The 15,443-nt window shown below is 38.4% G+C and overlaps 1 protein-coding gene across 8 annotated transcripts in view; it reads left to right on the top strand.

Moving 5' to 3' along the window:
* The window catches only part of HELZ (helicase with zinc finger), a 166,330-nt gene that overhangs the window by 114,787 nt on the left and 36,100 nt on the right, over nucleotides 1-15,443 (top strand). For all 8 annotated transcript variants that reach the window (XM_058702967.1, XM_058702962.1, XM_058702964.1 and 5 more), the window contains 4 exons: nucleotides 1,066-1,117; nucleotides 1,853-2,043; nucleotides 4,304-4,511; nucleotides 11,404-11,483. In XM_058702967.1, coding sequence (XP_058558950.1) covers nucleotides 1,066-1,117; nucleotides 1,853-2,043; nucleotides 4,304-4,511; nucleotides 11,404-11,483 — 531 coding nt within the window. The remainder of the gene's footprint in view (nucleotides 1-1,065; nucleotides 1,118-1,852; nucleotides 2,044-4,303; nucleotides 4,512-11,403; nucleotides 11,484-15,443) is intronic.

Below are 15,443 nucleotides of genomic sequence, written 5' to 3'. Positions count from 1 at the left end.
TTTTAGAGACAGGCTTTTTTAAACAAATGTTTATTTATTTATTTTGAGAGAAAGGGCACTAGTAGGGAAGGAGCTGAGAGAGATACAGAGAGAATCCCAAGCAGGCCCCGCACTGTCGGCACAGAGCAGACTCAGGGCTCTATTGCACAAACTGCCAGATCGTGACCTGAGCCAAAGCCAAGAGTTGGATGCTTAACCGACGGAGTCACCCAGGCTTCCCAATTTGTACGTTTTCTGAAGCAGATTATGACAGTCAGTGTCTTTTCTTGTTCCTCCAGTAAATTTTACATGTTAAGATGCCCAAAATAACATAAATCTCAAACCATATTTACATCCATATTATTGTTTTAAAGTCCTCGTCCTCAGGAATTGCAATTCCATCAAGACTGATGTTTTTCCCTTGAAAAACAACTTTTCATTTTGTCATTTAATTAATAGAAAATGTGTAGAGAAGCTGCAAAGGAATAGAATTTAGGGTCCAGTCACATTGATTATGTGGTTTTTTTTTTATCATTTATTTATATTTTAAAATGTTTGTTTATTTTGAGAGAGAGAGTGTACACGTGAGAGTGTGACAGCACGAGCAGGGGAGGGACAGAGGGGGGAAGAGGGGAGGGAGAGAGGGAGAGGGAGAGGGAGAGGGAGAGGGAGAGAGAGAGAGAGAGAGAGAGAGAGAGAGAATGAGAATCCCAAGCAGGCTCCACACTGTTAGTGTAGAGCCCAGTGTGGGGCTCGATCCCATGAACTGTGAGACCATGACCTGAGCCAAAATCCAGTCAGATGCTTAACCGACTGAGCCACCTAGGCTCCCCTAAAAAATCACTTAAACAAAGAATTTTACATACTCTTAATTTGAGGCTGAGAAAAATGGAGGCCTAGCACCGTGACTTAATATTTAAAAAGAAAGTTGGCTCAAAGCAGTCTAATGGTTATTAATTACACACTTGCAGTCTTTAAATTGTAATTGTTGCTGAATATATTTAATTTGCATAGGATTAGGGAAGTAATGTTTTCCTAATATTAAATGTATTTATAGTATTATACGTTTGTTTTTTTTCTATAAAGGGGAAAAGCCTCCATCATACCCAGAATGATCATTTCCAGAATGATGGAATTGGTAAGTGGAAAATCAGCCCTGTGGTAACTTGCTTTTATGGTATAAGAGGTTTACTCTAAATTTCATCACTAGAAGATGGGGAGAGGGATACACACACACTTTGGAACTCACTTAACCTCTTTTATTCAGCACATCTGGTCTTGTGAATGCTTTGTTACGACATTTCTGAAAATAGATGGTTTTGTAGGTACCAAGGTTTATGTATTTATAAGTTATGAAGAAAACCATTTAAGCACATGCCACAGAAGTTTTGGGAACATATTTATGTCCTACAAATATTGGATCATTGAAATGTCAACATAAAGTTTACTTCAATGATTTAAAATGCAGAATTATGCTTTGAAAATATTAATTGTTTAACCTTCATTTTGTCTGTGACTATATTGCAAGCTAAAACTTTATTGTGAAAAAATATTGTGTATATTTTCCTAGTCTCAGAAGAATGTTTATTGAGTGTGTGTGAATTTCTCTCTCGAAAGACACACCTTTACCTCCTTGGAAGACATTTAAAATTATACTAGTTTACAGAGAGAATACTTTGTATAACTCAAAATAATTTTAGGGAACGTTGTAAGATGGTTGTGGTTTTTTAATATGCTTTACTCTTCCACATTGATAATTCTTATCTTATGGCAAACCTGGGAAATGTGTTTTGCTGTTGGTGATTTAAATCATTTTTGTCCAGGGGAATGTGTACAGTTACTAAGTTGAGTCCTTTCTCTGTTTATTTTTCAGTTCAGCCCAATCCTTCTGTACTTATTGGCAATCCTATTAGAGCATATACTCCTCCACCCCCCCTTGGACCTCACCCAAATTTGGGGAAATCTCCAAGCCCTGTTCAAAGAATAGATCCTCACACGGGGACAAGTATTCTTTATGTACCTGCTGTCTATGGAGGGAATGTAGTTATGTCGGTGCCTTTACCTGTAAGTGGACATTTGAAATACCGTTTATTGAATAAAATAAAATAGGCTTCACTAAATTAGTAACTATCCCAAATAGTGTTGTTGTTGTTGTTGTTTTACTTTTCAATGCCTGTACGCTTCTTTTAAAGCAGCTCTTTCTTTAACCTTCAAAATGTGAAATGACCAGAGAAATATGAATTGTTGTTTATTGTCAGTTGTTATGAAGAAATTTGTATATTGGATGTTTTGATTGAGAAGACTTTGTATTCCCTTAAAAATATTTTTGCTGGGGAAAACTGGCCTGAACATTAAACAGAGCTAGTAAATTGGTCTCTTGTTTTGTAAAGTGATACTTTTATTTTATGTGTTACTTTTTTATTCTTACACAATTCACTAACCCTTCCTAGGAAATACAGTTTTTTGGAGGAGGCAAAGAAGCTTGGATTAGTCTAGCTCTCTGGATCTGAATTTATCTGAGAAATTTCAATCCTTTCATAATCTTACTGGCACTTAAAAACATAATTAAATGTTTTCTGAGACTATAGATATTTAGAGGGTTTCCATCTTGTGTAAAACCCACTTTTGTTCCTTTAAGATTTTTTACTATTTTGGTAAAAAAAAAATTTTTTTTTTTTTTTTTACTAATATTTCCAAATTCGGAAATTTTGTCCCAGAAAATATTTCTTGCATTTAAGGCAAATATTATAATTTCAGGCAGAGGTGATTATTGCCAGGGGTTTTGGCACCTCCACACCCCAAAATGGAAAAATGCCCAGCTGTACGCCTTGCTCAGCCATATTGCTCATGAGAGTTTACAATTACAACAGCCAATAGCTGTTGGTAAGAAATACGTGATTCATGCCCACTCCCCAAAAGACTTTCAATTTTAGCTGCCTTATTTCTTCCCAGACAGCCTGGCAACACCATACATCATTTTCTTTAAATAGTAAGTCCCTTAGGATTTATATTTCATTTTACTAGGTCAGAGAGGCTTTTATTATATAAGATTTTTAAGAGTCTGCATTTAACAGTTATACTATAATAAGATAATAGGGGCAGTAGCTCAGATGTCATAGTATTTATCCTTTTATGTCAGTATTCAGAGATTATGTATTTAGATATACCTAAAGAAATACTTTGTTTCTGTGGTTTAAGGGAATAGTTGAATTAATCAAAAGAGTTAATTTAAACTAATGACCTATCTGAATTTTGCCTACAATCAATGAACATTAAGTGATTTGGTTATTCATGTAAATTTGGAGTGTGTGTATTTTTTTTTTTTAATTTTTTTAATGTTTATTCTTGAGACAGAGACAGAGAGTTAGTGGGGGAGGGTCAGACACACACACACACACACACACACACACACACACACACACACAGAATCTGAGCTGTCAGCACAGAGCCTGATGTGGGGCTCAAAATCATGAACCGTGAGATCATGACCCAAGCCGAAGTCGGACGCTTAACTGACTGAGCCACCCAGGCCCCTCTGCCGCCCACCGTTTAAAAAAAATTTTTTTAATGTTTATTTATTCTTGAGAGAGAGAGAGAGACAGAGCATGAGCGGGGGAGGGTCAAAGAGAGAGGGACTTTAATGTTTATTTTTGAAAGAGAGAGAGAGAGCTCATGAGCAGGGGAGGGGCAGAGACAGGGGGAGACACAGAATCGAAAGCAGGCTCCAGGCTCTGAACTGTCAGCACAGAGCCCGATGTGGGGCTCGAACCTACCAACTGTGAGGTCATGACCTGAGTCTAAGTCAGATGCTTAACCAGCTGAGACACCCAGGCACCCTGGAGTGTGTATATTTTATGTTGAGACTCCTTAGACTAAATTTTTTAACTTTTTCACTTGTTCTCTCATTTAGTCTATTAAACTATGTAACTATGCAGTTATAACTTTAAAGGGTAACTTTCTTGATAATCTATGACATGTATACATTCATATTAAAGGGAAGTGATTTAGGATTATAAAATAAGTTGACGCATCAAGGAATAATTACCAATTTTATGTCCCCAGTTTCTTCCTAACCTGAAAAATGACCAATTTTCCCTACACACTAAAGATTCAGGAAGCCAATTTTTCTTTTGGAAGCCAATTCTTGACTAGTTAAGTTCTAGCAATAATTCTACCAGTTGTTATAACTAGCACTGACTTTGTGGTTACTTATTTTGATACAATTAACATGTGTGTGTTTGCTTTTTCCTAATCAGTAGCATGATAGCAGTTTGCATTTTAAAATGTATTTAATGCAGTTACTCCATTTTTTGTGATAACGTAGGTACCATGGACAGGGTACCAGGGCAGGTTTGCAGTCGATCCTCGGATCCTTACACACCAAGCAGCGATGGCCTACAATATGAACCTCTTACAGACACATGGACGGGGGTCTCCCCTACCGTATGGCCTTGGGCACCACCCACCCGTCAGCATAGGGCAGCCACAAAGCCAGCACCAGGAGAAGGATCAACATGAGCCAAGTCGAAATGGTGAGCTGCTTTGCTGTTATCAAGATCCTAAAATGTTGATACACCTGCTTGTATCTTTTAACAATATGATTGTTAAATTGTTCGTGGATTATAGACCCCTTTGAGAAAGAATCTGATGCAAAAACTATGGATCTTCTCTCCAGAAGATACAAGTATGTACACAAATGAAAATGCATGATGTAATCAATATTACCAATTTTCTGAAAAAATACCAAATTTTAATATTTAGAGTGTTTTTAAATGATAGTTATTTAAAACTGAGACAGAAAATCCTCTCCTGTTAAATATATTTATTGACCAAAATTATTTTTGTGGTACACTAAATGTAGATGCTACTGTGGCAATAGTTGACCTAAAGTAGTTACATCTTCTGTAAATCATAATCTCCTGTGTAATTGAAGGAAAAATTACACAGTCTTTAAGTTTGTTTGTTTATTTTATTTTTTATGATATATTTTAAAGATTTTTGGGTTTTATTTGTTTTGAGTGAGAGAGAGCGAGCATGTGTGTGCGCAAGCGGGACAGGAACAGAGAGGGAGGGAGAGGGAGAATTGCTAACAGCACAGAGCCGGATGCGGGGCTTCAACTCATGAACCATGAAATCGTGACCAAAGTTGGACGCTTAACTGACTGAGCCACGTGTCCTTATTTATTTGTTTTTGAGAGAGAGTGAGAGAGTAAGCGAGCACGTGTGCGCAAGTGGGAGGGGTTGGAGGGAGGGAGAGAGAGAGAGAGAGAGAGAGAGAGAGAGAGAATGAGAGAGAATGAGAGAGAATGAGAGAATTCCAAGTAGGCTCCGTGCTATTAGCACAGAGCTCGATTTGGGGCTCAAACCCACAAACCATGAGATCATGACCTGAACCAAAATCAAGAGTTGGACCCTTAACTGACTGAGCCACCCAGGCGCCCCACTCAGTCTGTTTTTTTCAAAAGAAAAAAAAAAAAAAAAACTTTTTTTTTTTTTTTTTTTACATTTTTTTATTTTTGAGAGACAGAGACAGAGTGTGAGCAGGGGAGGGGCAGAGAGAGAGGAAGACACAGAATCAGAAGCAGGCTCCAGGCTCTGAGCCGTCAGCACGGAGCCCATCACGGGGCTCGAACCCACGAACTGTGGGGTCATGACCTGAGCTAAAGCCCGATACTCAACCGACTGGGCCATGAGGCGCCCCAGCACTCAGTCTGTTTTTTTAAAGTCAGGTTTACTGAGGTATAATTTATATAATGTAAAATTTACTTTTAAAATGTACAGCTGACATGTTTTGACAAATGAACAGAATTAACCACCACCAGAATCAAGCCACAGGGTGTTTACGTAACTCAGAATATTCTCTCATAGTCCTTTGTAGTCTGTCTTCTCCTCCAACCCCCAGCCCTGGGCAACCACCGATCTGCGTTTTGCCTCTGTACTCTTGTCTTTGTACTTATTACGTCATATAAATGGAATCAGAGTATATGGCTTCCTTGTGTCCAGCTTCATTCACTTAATGCTTTTGAGATTCATTTATGTGGTCTATGTCAGTAGTTTATGCCTTTTTACTGTTGATTAGTATTCTATTATATGGTTGCACTGCAGTGTTTTTATCTATCCATCAGTTGACGGGCACCTTAGTTATTTCTGTTTTTTGGCTCTTATGAGTAAAGCAGCCGTGAACATATGTTTTCATTTCTCTTGGGTATATACCCAGGAGTAAGATCACTGAGTATGTTGTAAATACATAGGTAACTTTATAATAAATTGCCATGCTGTTTTCCAAAGTGGCTGATGCGTTTTTCTCATCAGCTAGTAATGTATGAGATCTCTAGCTGTTGCACATTGTCATCAACACTTAGTATTGTTAGTCTTTTTACTTTTACCTTTGCTAGGAGGTATCTGATAGAATCTGATTGTGGTGTTAGTTTGCATGTTCCTAATGATTAATAATGTTGAATATCTTTTCATTGGGTCATTTGCCCTCTCTCTCTCTCTCTCTCTGTCTCTCTTTTGTAATGTTTGTTTTTGAGAGAGAGAGAGGGATCACAGAATCTGAAGCAGACTCCAGACTTTGAGCTGTCAGCACGGAGCCCAACCTGGCACTTGAACTGTGAGATCATGACCTGAGTTGAAGTCAGGTGCTTACGGTGCCCCTAGAAGTTTCTACTTTTGATAAAATTCAATTTATCCTTTTTTTTTTTTTTTTTTTCTTTTTTGAGCCATGTTTTTGGTGTTGGCGAAATTTTTGTCTGATCCACGATCACAAGGACCTGTGTTTTTTTCCCCAGGAGTGTCGTATTTTTAGCTCTCACATTAGGTCCTTTTTAAGTTTTATATGTGGTATGAGGTAAGAATGTTTTTGTTTTCTTTTTGCTTATGTGTGTTCATTTCTTTTAGCACTATTTCTTGAAAACACTGTCCTTACTGCATTAAGCTAACTCGGTACCTTTGTTGAAAATCAGTTGACCACATACGTGAAGTCTGTGTTCTGTTCTGTTGATGCACACGTTCATGTGTGTGCCAAATGTGCTGTCTTGATTCCTGTAGCTTCATGAAAGTCTACAGGTCAGGTACTATGAGTACAAGGTTGTTTTTCTTTTTCAAAACTGTCTATTCCAGGTCCTTTGCATTTTCCACATGCATTTTACAATCAGCTTGTCCGTTTCTACAAAAAATCCTGCTGGGATTTTGATTGGGATTGTGTTGAATCTACAGGCCAATGTGGGGAGGAGGATTGACAACAATATTGAGTCTTCTGTTATATGAACAGGGTATCTCTCTCAGTTTCTTTTTAAGGACACACTTCAAAAAAATTGTTTTTAATGTTTGTTTAGTTTTTGAGAGAGAAAGAAAGAAAGAAATCCCAAGCAGGCTCCATGCTGTCAGCACAGAGCCCTGTGCAGGGCTTGAACCCATGAACTCTGAGATCGTGACCTGAGCTGAAACCAAGAGTTGCAGGCTCAACTGACTGAGCCACCCAGACACCCTATTTCTCAGTTTCTCTTATTTAGTTTTATGATTTTCCTCCTTAGTAGTGCATGCCATACATTCTGATGTATTTTTGTTTCATTCAGTTGAGTACACTTTTTTTTTTTTAAAGTTTATTTACTTATGTTTCTGTGAGAGAGAGAGAGAAAGAGAGCCGGGGAGGGGCAAAGAGAGGGAGAGAGAATCCTGAGCCGGCTTCATGCTGTCAGTGCAGAGCCCAATGCAGGCCTCGAATCCACAAACTGTGATCATGACCTGAGCTGAAGCCAAGAGTCAAACACTTAACCGACTGGGCCACCTAGGCACCCCTTAAGTACACTTGCTAATTTCACTTGAGATTGGATCCATGGAATATTTAGAAAGGTGAGTTTTAGTTTCCAGTTATTGAGGATTTTCTAGGAATTTTTATGTTGTGGATTTCTACTTTGATTCCATTGTGCCAAGAAAATGTATTTTGTATGACTCAAACTCTTTTCTTTTGAACTTCCTGAGATTTGTTTTACAGTCCAGGATATGGTGTATCTTTGTGAATGTTCCATGTGCACTTGAGAAGAATGGAGTACTCTATAAATGTTACTTAGGTCAAGTTGATTGATAGAATTGTTCACGTGTACTATATTCTTGCCGATTTTCTGTCTTTTAAAGAAATATGTATTGGGAGGAGAATATTGAAATCTCCAAGTACAATTGGTATTTGTCTATTTTTCCTTTAAATTTTGCTTGGTTAATTTTGAAGTTCTCTTATTAGGAGTGTAAACATTTAGGATTATGTGCTTTTGATTAATTAACTCTGCTGTCTTTTTTTGAATGACATTCTTTATCCCTGGTAATATAGTCTTTGCTCAGAGGTCTACTTTGTTAATATCTAATATAACCACTTTAACTGTATTTTGACTAGTGGTAGCATGGTATATCCGTTTTGACCTTTTTCTTTCCTTTTTGATCTATTACTTTTAATCTTTTTGTGTCTTTATATTTATTTATTTAAAATTTTTTTTTTTAATGTTTGTTTATTTTTGAGGTGGGGGTAGGGAGAGGGGTAGATAGAGAGGGAGACACAGAATCCAAAGTAGGCTCCAGGCTCCAAGCTGTCAGCACAGAGCCCGATGCAGGGCATGAACTTTTGAACTGTGAGATCATGACCCAAGATGAAGTTGGATGCTTAACCAACTGAGCCACCCAGGTTCCTTGATTTGTGTCTTTATATTTAAAGTGCATTTCTTTCTAAATTTTTGTTTGTTTATTTGAGAGAAAGAGAGAGAGAAGGAGGGAGGGAGGAAGGGGGAGGGGCAGAGAGAGAGATGTAGACACAGCATCCAAAGCGGGCTCCAGGCCCTGAGCTGTCAGCACAGAGCCTCACTCAGGGCTCGAACCCATGAACCGTGAGATCATGACCTGAACTGAAGTCAGACGCTCAACCGACTGAGCCACCCAGGCGACCCTAAAGCACATTTCCTTTAGATGGCATATGGTTGGCTCTTGATTTTTTTTAAAGTTTATTTATTTTGAGAGAGCCAGCGGGGGGCATGGGAGGCAGAGAGAGAGAGAGAGAGAGAGAGAGAGAGAGAGAGAGAGAGAGAGAGAGAGAAAGAGAGAAAGAATATATCTTAAGCAGGCTCTGTGCTGCCAGCACGGAGCTCGACATGGGGCTCGGTCCCACAAACTGTGAGATCATGACCTGAGCCAAAATCAAGAGTTGGATGGAAATCAAGAGTCAAATGAGCCACCCAGGCACCCTTTGATGTTTTTTTTAATCCAGTGTGACAGTCTCTGCCTTTTCATTGAGGTGTTTAGAGCATTTATAATTAATTATATAAATTAGGCTTGATTTTATCATCTTGCTATCTATTTTGAATTTGTCCAATCTTCTTTTGTTTCCCCTTGCCTTTTTTTCCTGTCTTCTTTTGGATTCGTTGAATATTTTTTATGATTCCAGTTTATCTCCTTTTTTGATTATTAGCTATAACTCTTTATTATTTTAGTGTTTGCTTTAGAGTTTATAGTATATATCTTTATCACAGACTCCTTTCCAATTTATATTTTACCATTTCATGTACAGTCAAAGAACCTTACAGTATTTCAATTTATCCTCTTCTGGCCTTTATGATATTATTGCCATACATATTACTTTTACATATAAGGCCAAACATTGTTATTATTTACACAACCAAATAATTTTTTAAAGAGGTTTGGGGGCATCTGGATGGCTCTGTCAGTTAAGCGTCTGACACTCGATTTCAGTTCAGGTCATGATCTCATGGTTTTGTGAGTTTGAGCCCTGTATGGGCTCTTCACTGACTTCATGGAACCTGCTTGTGATTCTCCCTCTTTTTCTGCCCCTCCCCTGCTCGCACTCTGTCTCTTTCAAAATAAATAAATAAAAAAGAGTTTTAAATAATAAGAAAAATAATTTTTTGATCTATCCATGTAGGTAGCATTTCTGGTAGTCTTTATTTCTTTCTGTATATTCATGTTTCCATCTGACACAATTTTCCTTCTGCCTGAAGAAGTTCTAACATTCCTCATAGTGTAGATCTACTGGTGATGAATTATTTCAGCATCTGTATGCCTGAATATATTTTTGTTTCACTTTCATTTTTGAAAGAAGATATTTTTGCAAGGTATAGCATTCAAGGTTGACAATTTTTATCTTTAAGCATTTTAATGATGTTACTCTCCTGTTTTCTTGCTTGCATTATTTCTAGTGAGAAATCTGATGTCATCCTGTCTTTGTTTTTTCTATATGTAATGTGCCTTTTCCCCCCCGTCTGACTGCTTTTATGAGTTTCTTTTATGCTGGTGTTAGTAGATTGATTATGCTGTTCCTTGGTGTAGTTGTCTTCATGCCTCTGGTGTTTGAAGTTTGTTGAGCTTCTTGGATCTGTGTGGTTTTATAGTTTTCATCAAGTTTGGAAACTTTTGACCTTTATTTCTTAAGATATTTTTATGTCTTGCCTCTCCTCTCTTCAGGAATTCCAACCACCCAAATATTAGGCTGATTTAATTTTCCCCACAGTTGATGGATGCACTTCCTTTTTTAAATTCTTTTGTTCTTTTTGCATTTCATTTTGTGTAATTTCTATTGCTATGCCTCCAATTCATTAAGTTTTCATACTGCAGTGTCTAATCTGTTAGTTCTACCTAGTGTATTTTTCATCTTCAGACATTGTAGTTTTCATTTCTTGAAGTTTAGTAGTAAGGCTATTTTGGCATGATAATTCATTTTACAGAGAGAGTTCCAGTGGCTTTCCTAAAAGAGTGTTTTCAAACAAGAACCCAAATCAAGGATTTTTTTCAAGGAATTTAAAATATCCAGCAGTTAATTCTTATAGATTAAAATCCTTTCACATGTGTGAAATAGCATCTTTTAATTCTATTATAATTGTGATTTTTAAAAACACTTTAGTTTCCTTTGCTATTCCTCATTCACTTACATTTAGTTGGCTATCTATTACTTTTAAGGAGTATAAGTACACCCCTTTCAGAATATCTTTATTCAGTTTAGATTTCTTTATTAATTTGGATTGAGATATTATTTGCATTTTTGCTTAATTATATTTGTAAATGGCCAAAACATTGAGCCTTTATAAGTAGTAAGAATTTCAGTACCTTTTCTGTGACTGGTTTAGGAAAAACGAGGCTACAAATTCCTGGAGGATGGGCAATTATCTTTGAAATTATTTCATGTTTTAAGGTTATTCCTTTATTAATCTTTTTTATTGATAATGAGGTTTGCTTTAATTATAAATTTTCTTTCTTGCAGGGAAACTACAACCCTCAAACTTTAGTAAAAACAAAACCCCAGCAGTAATATAAATTGATACAATAGATGAAAAATGTTCAAATTATTCTGCTCTGTCTAATAATGGTCAGTCATTGGAAATGTAACATCCATTGGAGACAATTTATAAGAATTTAAAAATATTTTCTTAGGTAAAAGTGATACAAATAATCCTGGACCTGAAATTAGTAAGATTCGAACACCAGAGAAAAAGCCTATGGAATCCAAACAGGTATGCTGCTTACATGTAGTGAATGCATTGTCCTAATGGATTTTAGTCTGATTGATCACCTTGGAATGTTGATGTTTTAAAGAAAATTTTCTCTTTTTATGTATATCTTTTACGCTTATTGTTTCCTGGGGACCTGTTGGGTCGTGTTATCCTCTCTCCCTTCACCTTTTCTTTGGCTATTGTTTGCTTTATCCATATACTTTTCTCAAATTGTTGGTCAGTGATAGACTTGAATTTAGAATCATTGTATGATAAAGTAGTAAGTGAGACACATTTATAGACGTGTCATTGAAAACCATCTCAGAATGGAAAGAACTGTTCTCGTGAATAAGGAAGACTTAACTTCCTTATGTCGCTCACCTTGTTCTCTCATCACATCTACTGTATAAGTCCTTAACTTTTTTTTAAGACCGAAGTGTAGTCGACACACAATGTTACATTAATTTCAGGTATACAACATAGTGATTCAATGAGTCTGTCTGTTCTTATCACAGTGCGGTTACTATCTTCCACCATACAAGGCTATTACAATACCATTGACTGTATTCTCTGTGCTGTGCCTTTTATCCCCATGATTTATTCATTTCGTAACTAATGCTGAACTCTTAACTCACCCGTTCATCTCCTTTATTTGCTTCTGTGGTTGTGGACCAGTTAGGGAAAATCAAATCATTGGTTGAATTAGTGCCAGTGGAAATTAATATTTTCTAATCTCAGGGAACCCAGGGGGCTCCTCTGCCTTTCGTTACATGTACCTAGCTCCCTTTGCCCGATTTCTCAGCAGCTCTTCTCGTGCCTGATACCTTCCACCTGCAGTTATCCTTGTGATCAGGAGATGACCTTGCTTTAGAGTTGCCACATCAGGATTTCACCCTGTTAACTTAAGACCTTAGACTTACCCCTTTCTCCTTTAACAACCCTGTTTTCTTATCACCACATAAGAGTCTGGTAGAAGAGAAGGAGTTTCCTTTGAGACTACTTTCTCCTCTTCTGGTCACCTCATGGGCCTAGTCCGTTCTCCTCAGTCATCTTTAAATTCTTTCCAGCTGCTAGTTCTTCCTTCTCAGCCAGTAAATAAATTGACCAATCGACCGTTTTTTTTAAAGGCACTTTCTTTTTAACGCTCATCTCCTTTATAGTTTCCCCAAGTTCACCTTTCCACCTCATCTCTTATTTGCCCCTGAACCAACGCAGCCTCGCATTCGACTTTGACATTCACTGAAAACCGTTGCACTTCAAGTGAGCAGATTTTACGAACACACTTCAGTTGTAGTCTGACTTGTCTTTTCTCTGGTATTTGGCTCTATTTTCTACTTCATTTTTCTTGACCATCTTGTTCTTCTGGTTTCTTTGCCCCACATTTCTACTTTTCACAACCCTGTCTAACGTGACCTGCCTCTTTTATGAGTTCGTGTCCCCCCCCCCCCCCTTCCCATCTGTCCCTTGTCCTAATGTTGGGGTTTCCCAGGGTTCTGTCACTGTCCTACACCTCTCAGCATTCTATGATTTCTTAGTACAAACTAGGTCAGTTCCATCGTTTTAAATCTCTGCTGCATGATAATGACTTCCAAATCTGTATTCCCAACCTCAGCTTGCTTTAAGCAACTGTTCTCTGTACTCAGTGACTTATGTTCCATAAGCAGCTCTGACTCACGGTTTCTACAACTGAAAGGACTTACTACCAACTGGGGGAGTGCAAATGAGGCCGCCAGTGGAACTTCCTGATTGAGTCTGGAGGGAGCTGCGGTGCAAATAGGAGTTCTATGTGTTTGGAAAGGGGTGCGAGAGGGAACAAATGGCACGTGACGATGCCGTGGCAGCCCGTGCAGTCACAGGCAGCACAGGACAAAACGTCCGCAAGAGCCTTGGGTGCTATGGGAGCAACCGAAGCTGAGATAGTGAAGCATCTCTCGAGTTGTTTTTAAATTTCTCTTTTGTTCTTTCCCTGTCCAGGAACTAGGCAACCTAATAGACACGTTTCCTTTCTTTCCACTCTGATGCTTTGTCCTGGGGCCTCGCGGAAAACCATTTCCTGGCTGTCCTTGATTCAGTGCCTCAGTATGAAGAGGAGAGTGACGTGGAATGATCTCATTCTGACAATAGTGTTCTCCGGCTCCCTCTCTCCTGCTTAGCCCACTGTAGTGTCCGAGAGTAGCACTGTATTGATTAGGCTCCTATGACTGGCCTAGCTTCCTGTCCGTGTCAAAGTCAGAAGTGAAGGAGGCAGCTTATCCACAAACAACCTTGACATCTAATCACGGCCTCCCTCATACGATCTGTGTGTGAATATCAACAGTGTCTTATGGAAAAAAGTATATCCCAGCTGAATGTGACATCAGTCTCAAAAAGATGAAGATTCATGGGGGACCATGTTTGTTTATAGAGAGCCTTTATCAGGTTCTGAAACTTTTATTTTGCAGATAAAGTCGAATGATTTAGACAGTTAATGACAACTCTTTATTGAAGACCGCCCATATTTGTAATGCCGTTTTGGGTAACAGGTTTTGGGACATTTGAAGAGCAGGCATTGCAGCTGCTGGGAGACTGGGATGGAGGTGTCATTCTTCTCATTCATTTTATAGACGATTTATAAACGCCCAGTAATCTTAGGGACATTACTGGCCAAATTCAAGTGGCAATCCATTTAAACTGGTGATTACAGGTGAAAAGGCACTTGAGGCCCGGTTGGTACATTGCAAACAAACATTGTTGCAACAGCTTGGTCGCCAGGAGTCCCACGGCTTCAATTCAGGAACAGGCTGTTTGTTCTGGGTTCTTAAGAGTGGTCGGTTCTGTGTTTAGCTTGAGAGCCTTTGGTGAGGCGAGTGCTTTGCAGTACTCCGTGACTATTTCCACATTGAAACTTAACAGGAGATTGATGTACCGAAGCAGCTTATTGAGTGTTTTGACAGAGAAGGGAAAGAAAAATAGCTTCTTTCCACTTTGTATTTCATTTTTCACATTGTCACCATTTGTGATCAAACATAGGTTGCAGAAGGATGACAGCGCTCCATAGCTTACAAATCTTCGGTAGCTTACCACAGTTTACAGGATTAAAAATGTTTATACGCAGTATTGAATCATCCTGGGTCTCGTATAATTGGGCTCTCGCAGTGTTATCTGATGTCCAGAAGGGGAAAACTAACATATAAACAAGTGATGTTGGAGCTATATGTGCACAGAACTTCTCCTGCTCCTCAAATCTGCCTTACTCTTTCTCCTCTCCCCGCCTGTCCTTCCTTGGTTAGGCTGTTACGTTTACTTAGAATGTCCTTCCCTCACTGGAAAATTCCAGATCTTTGTGCCAGACTCAATTCAAATGTCCTAGCCTCTGTGAAGCCACCTTTAATTTTGTCAGGCACTAGGACCTTCTGTCACATCCTTTTACAGAACCTCTAATTTTATGTTTCCTTGTTTGTGTCTTCTGCTGGACTCGAAGCCTCCTCTAAGCAGACCTTTTATGCAAAAGGTCAGAGGTCAGATGGTAAATCTTCAGGCTTAATGGGCCATATGGTTTGTGTTGGAGTCTCTCAACTCTGCCACTGTGGTCAGAAAGCAGCCGTAGACAATACGTAAACGAATGAGGGTGGCTGTCTGTGTTCCAGTAAAACTATTTGTCAAAGTTTGGTGGGCTGGAAATGGCCTGGGAACCGTAGTTTGCCAGCCCTTGCTGTAAGCTCTTGAGGGTACAGACTCGGTCTTCTTACTGTCCTTTAATCTCCGGCACTGCCCTTGGTAGGTTCTCAGTAAATGTTTGTTGAGAGAAGAAATATCAATACCTAATGGCAAAAATTGACAACGAAACTGGTTATACAAAGGTGATACAGTATGTATTTGTCCACTTCAAAGTTGTTTAAATTGAGACAAGTATTTTTAAATTAATGTAGATAGGTTTGAAGAAAGAGATGTATAAAAACAATAACATTGGTAGGAAAGGACACATTATAATGATTTATATCG

This window comes from Neofelis nebulosa, chromosome 16 (genome assembly GCF_028018385.1).
Source record: "Neofelis nebulosa isolate mNeoNeb1 chromosome 16, mNeoNeb1.pri, whole genome shotgun sequence".
Taxonomy (NCBI): domain Eukaryota; kingdom Metazoa; phylum Chordata; class Mammalia; order Carnivora; family Felidae; genus Neofelis; species Neofelis nebulosa.
This window is presented reverse-complemented; position numbering and strand designations above follow the sequence as displayed.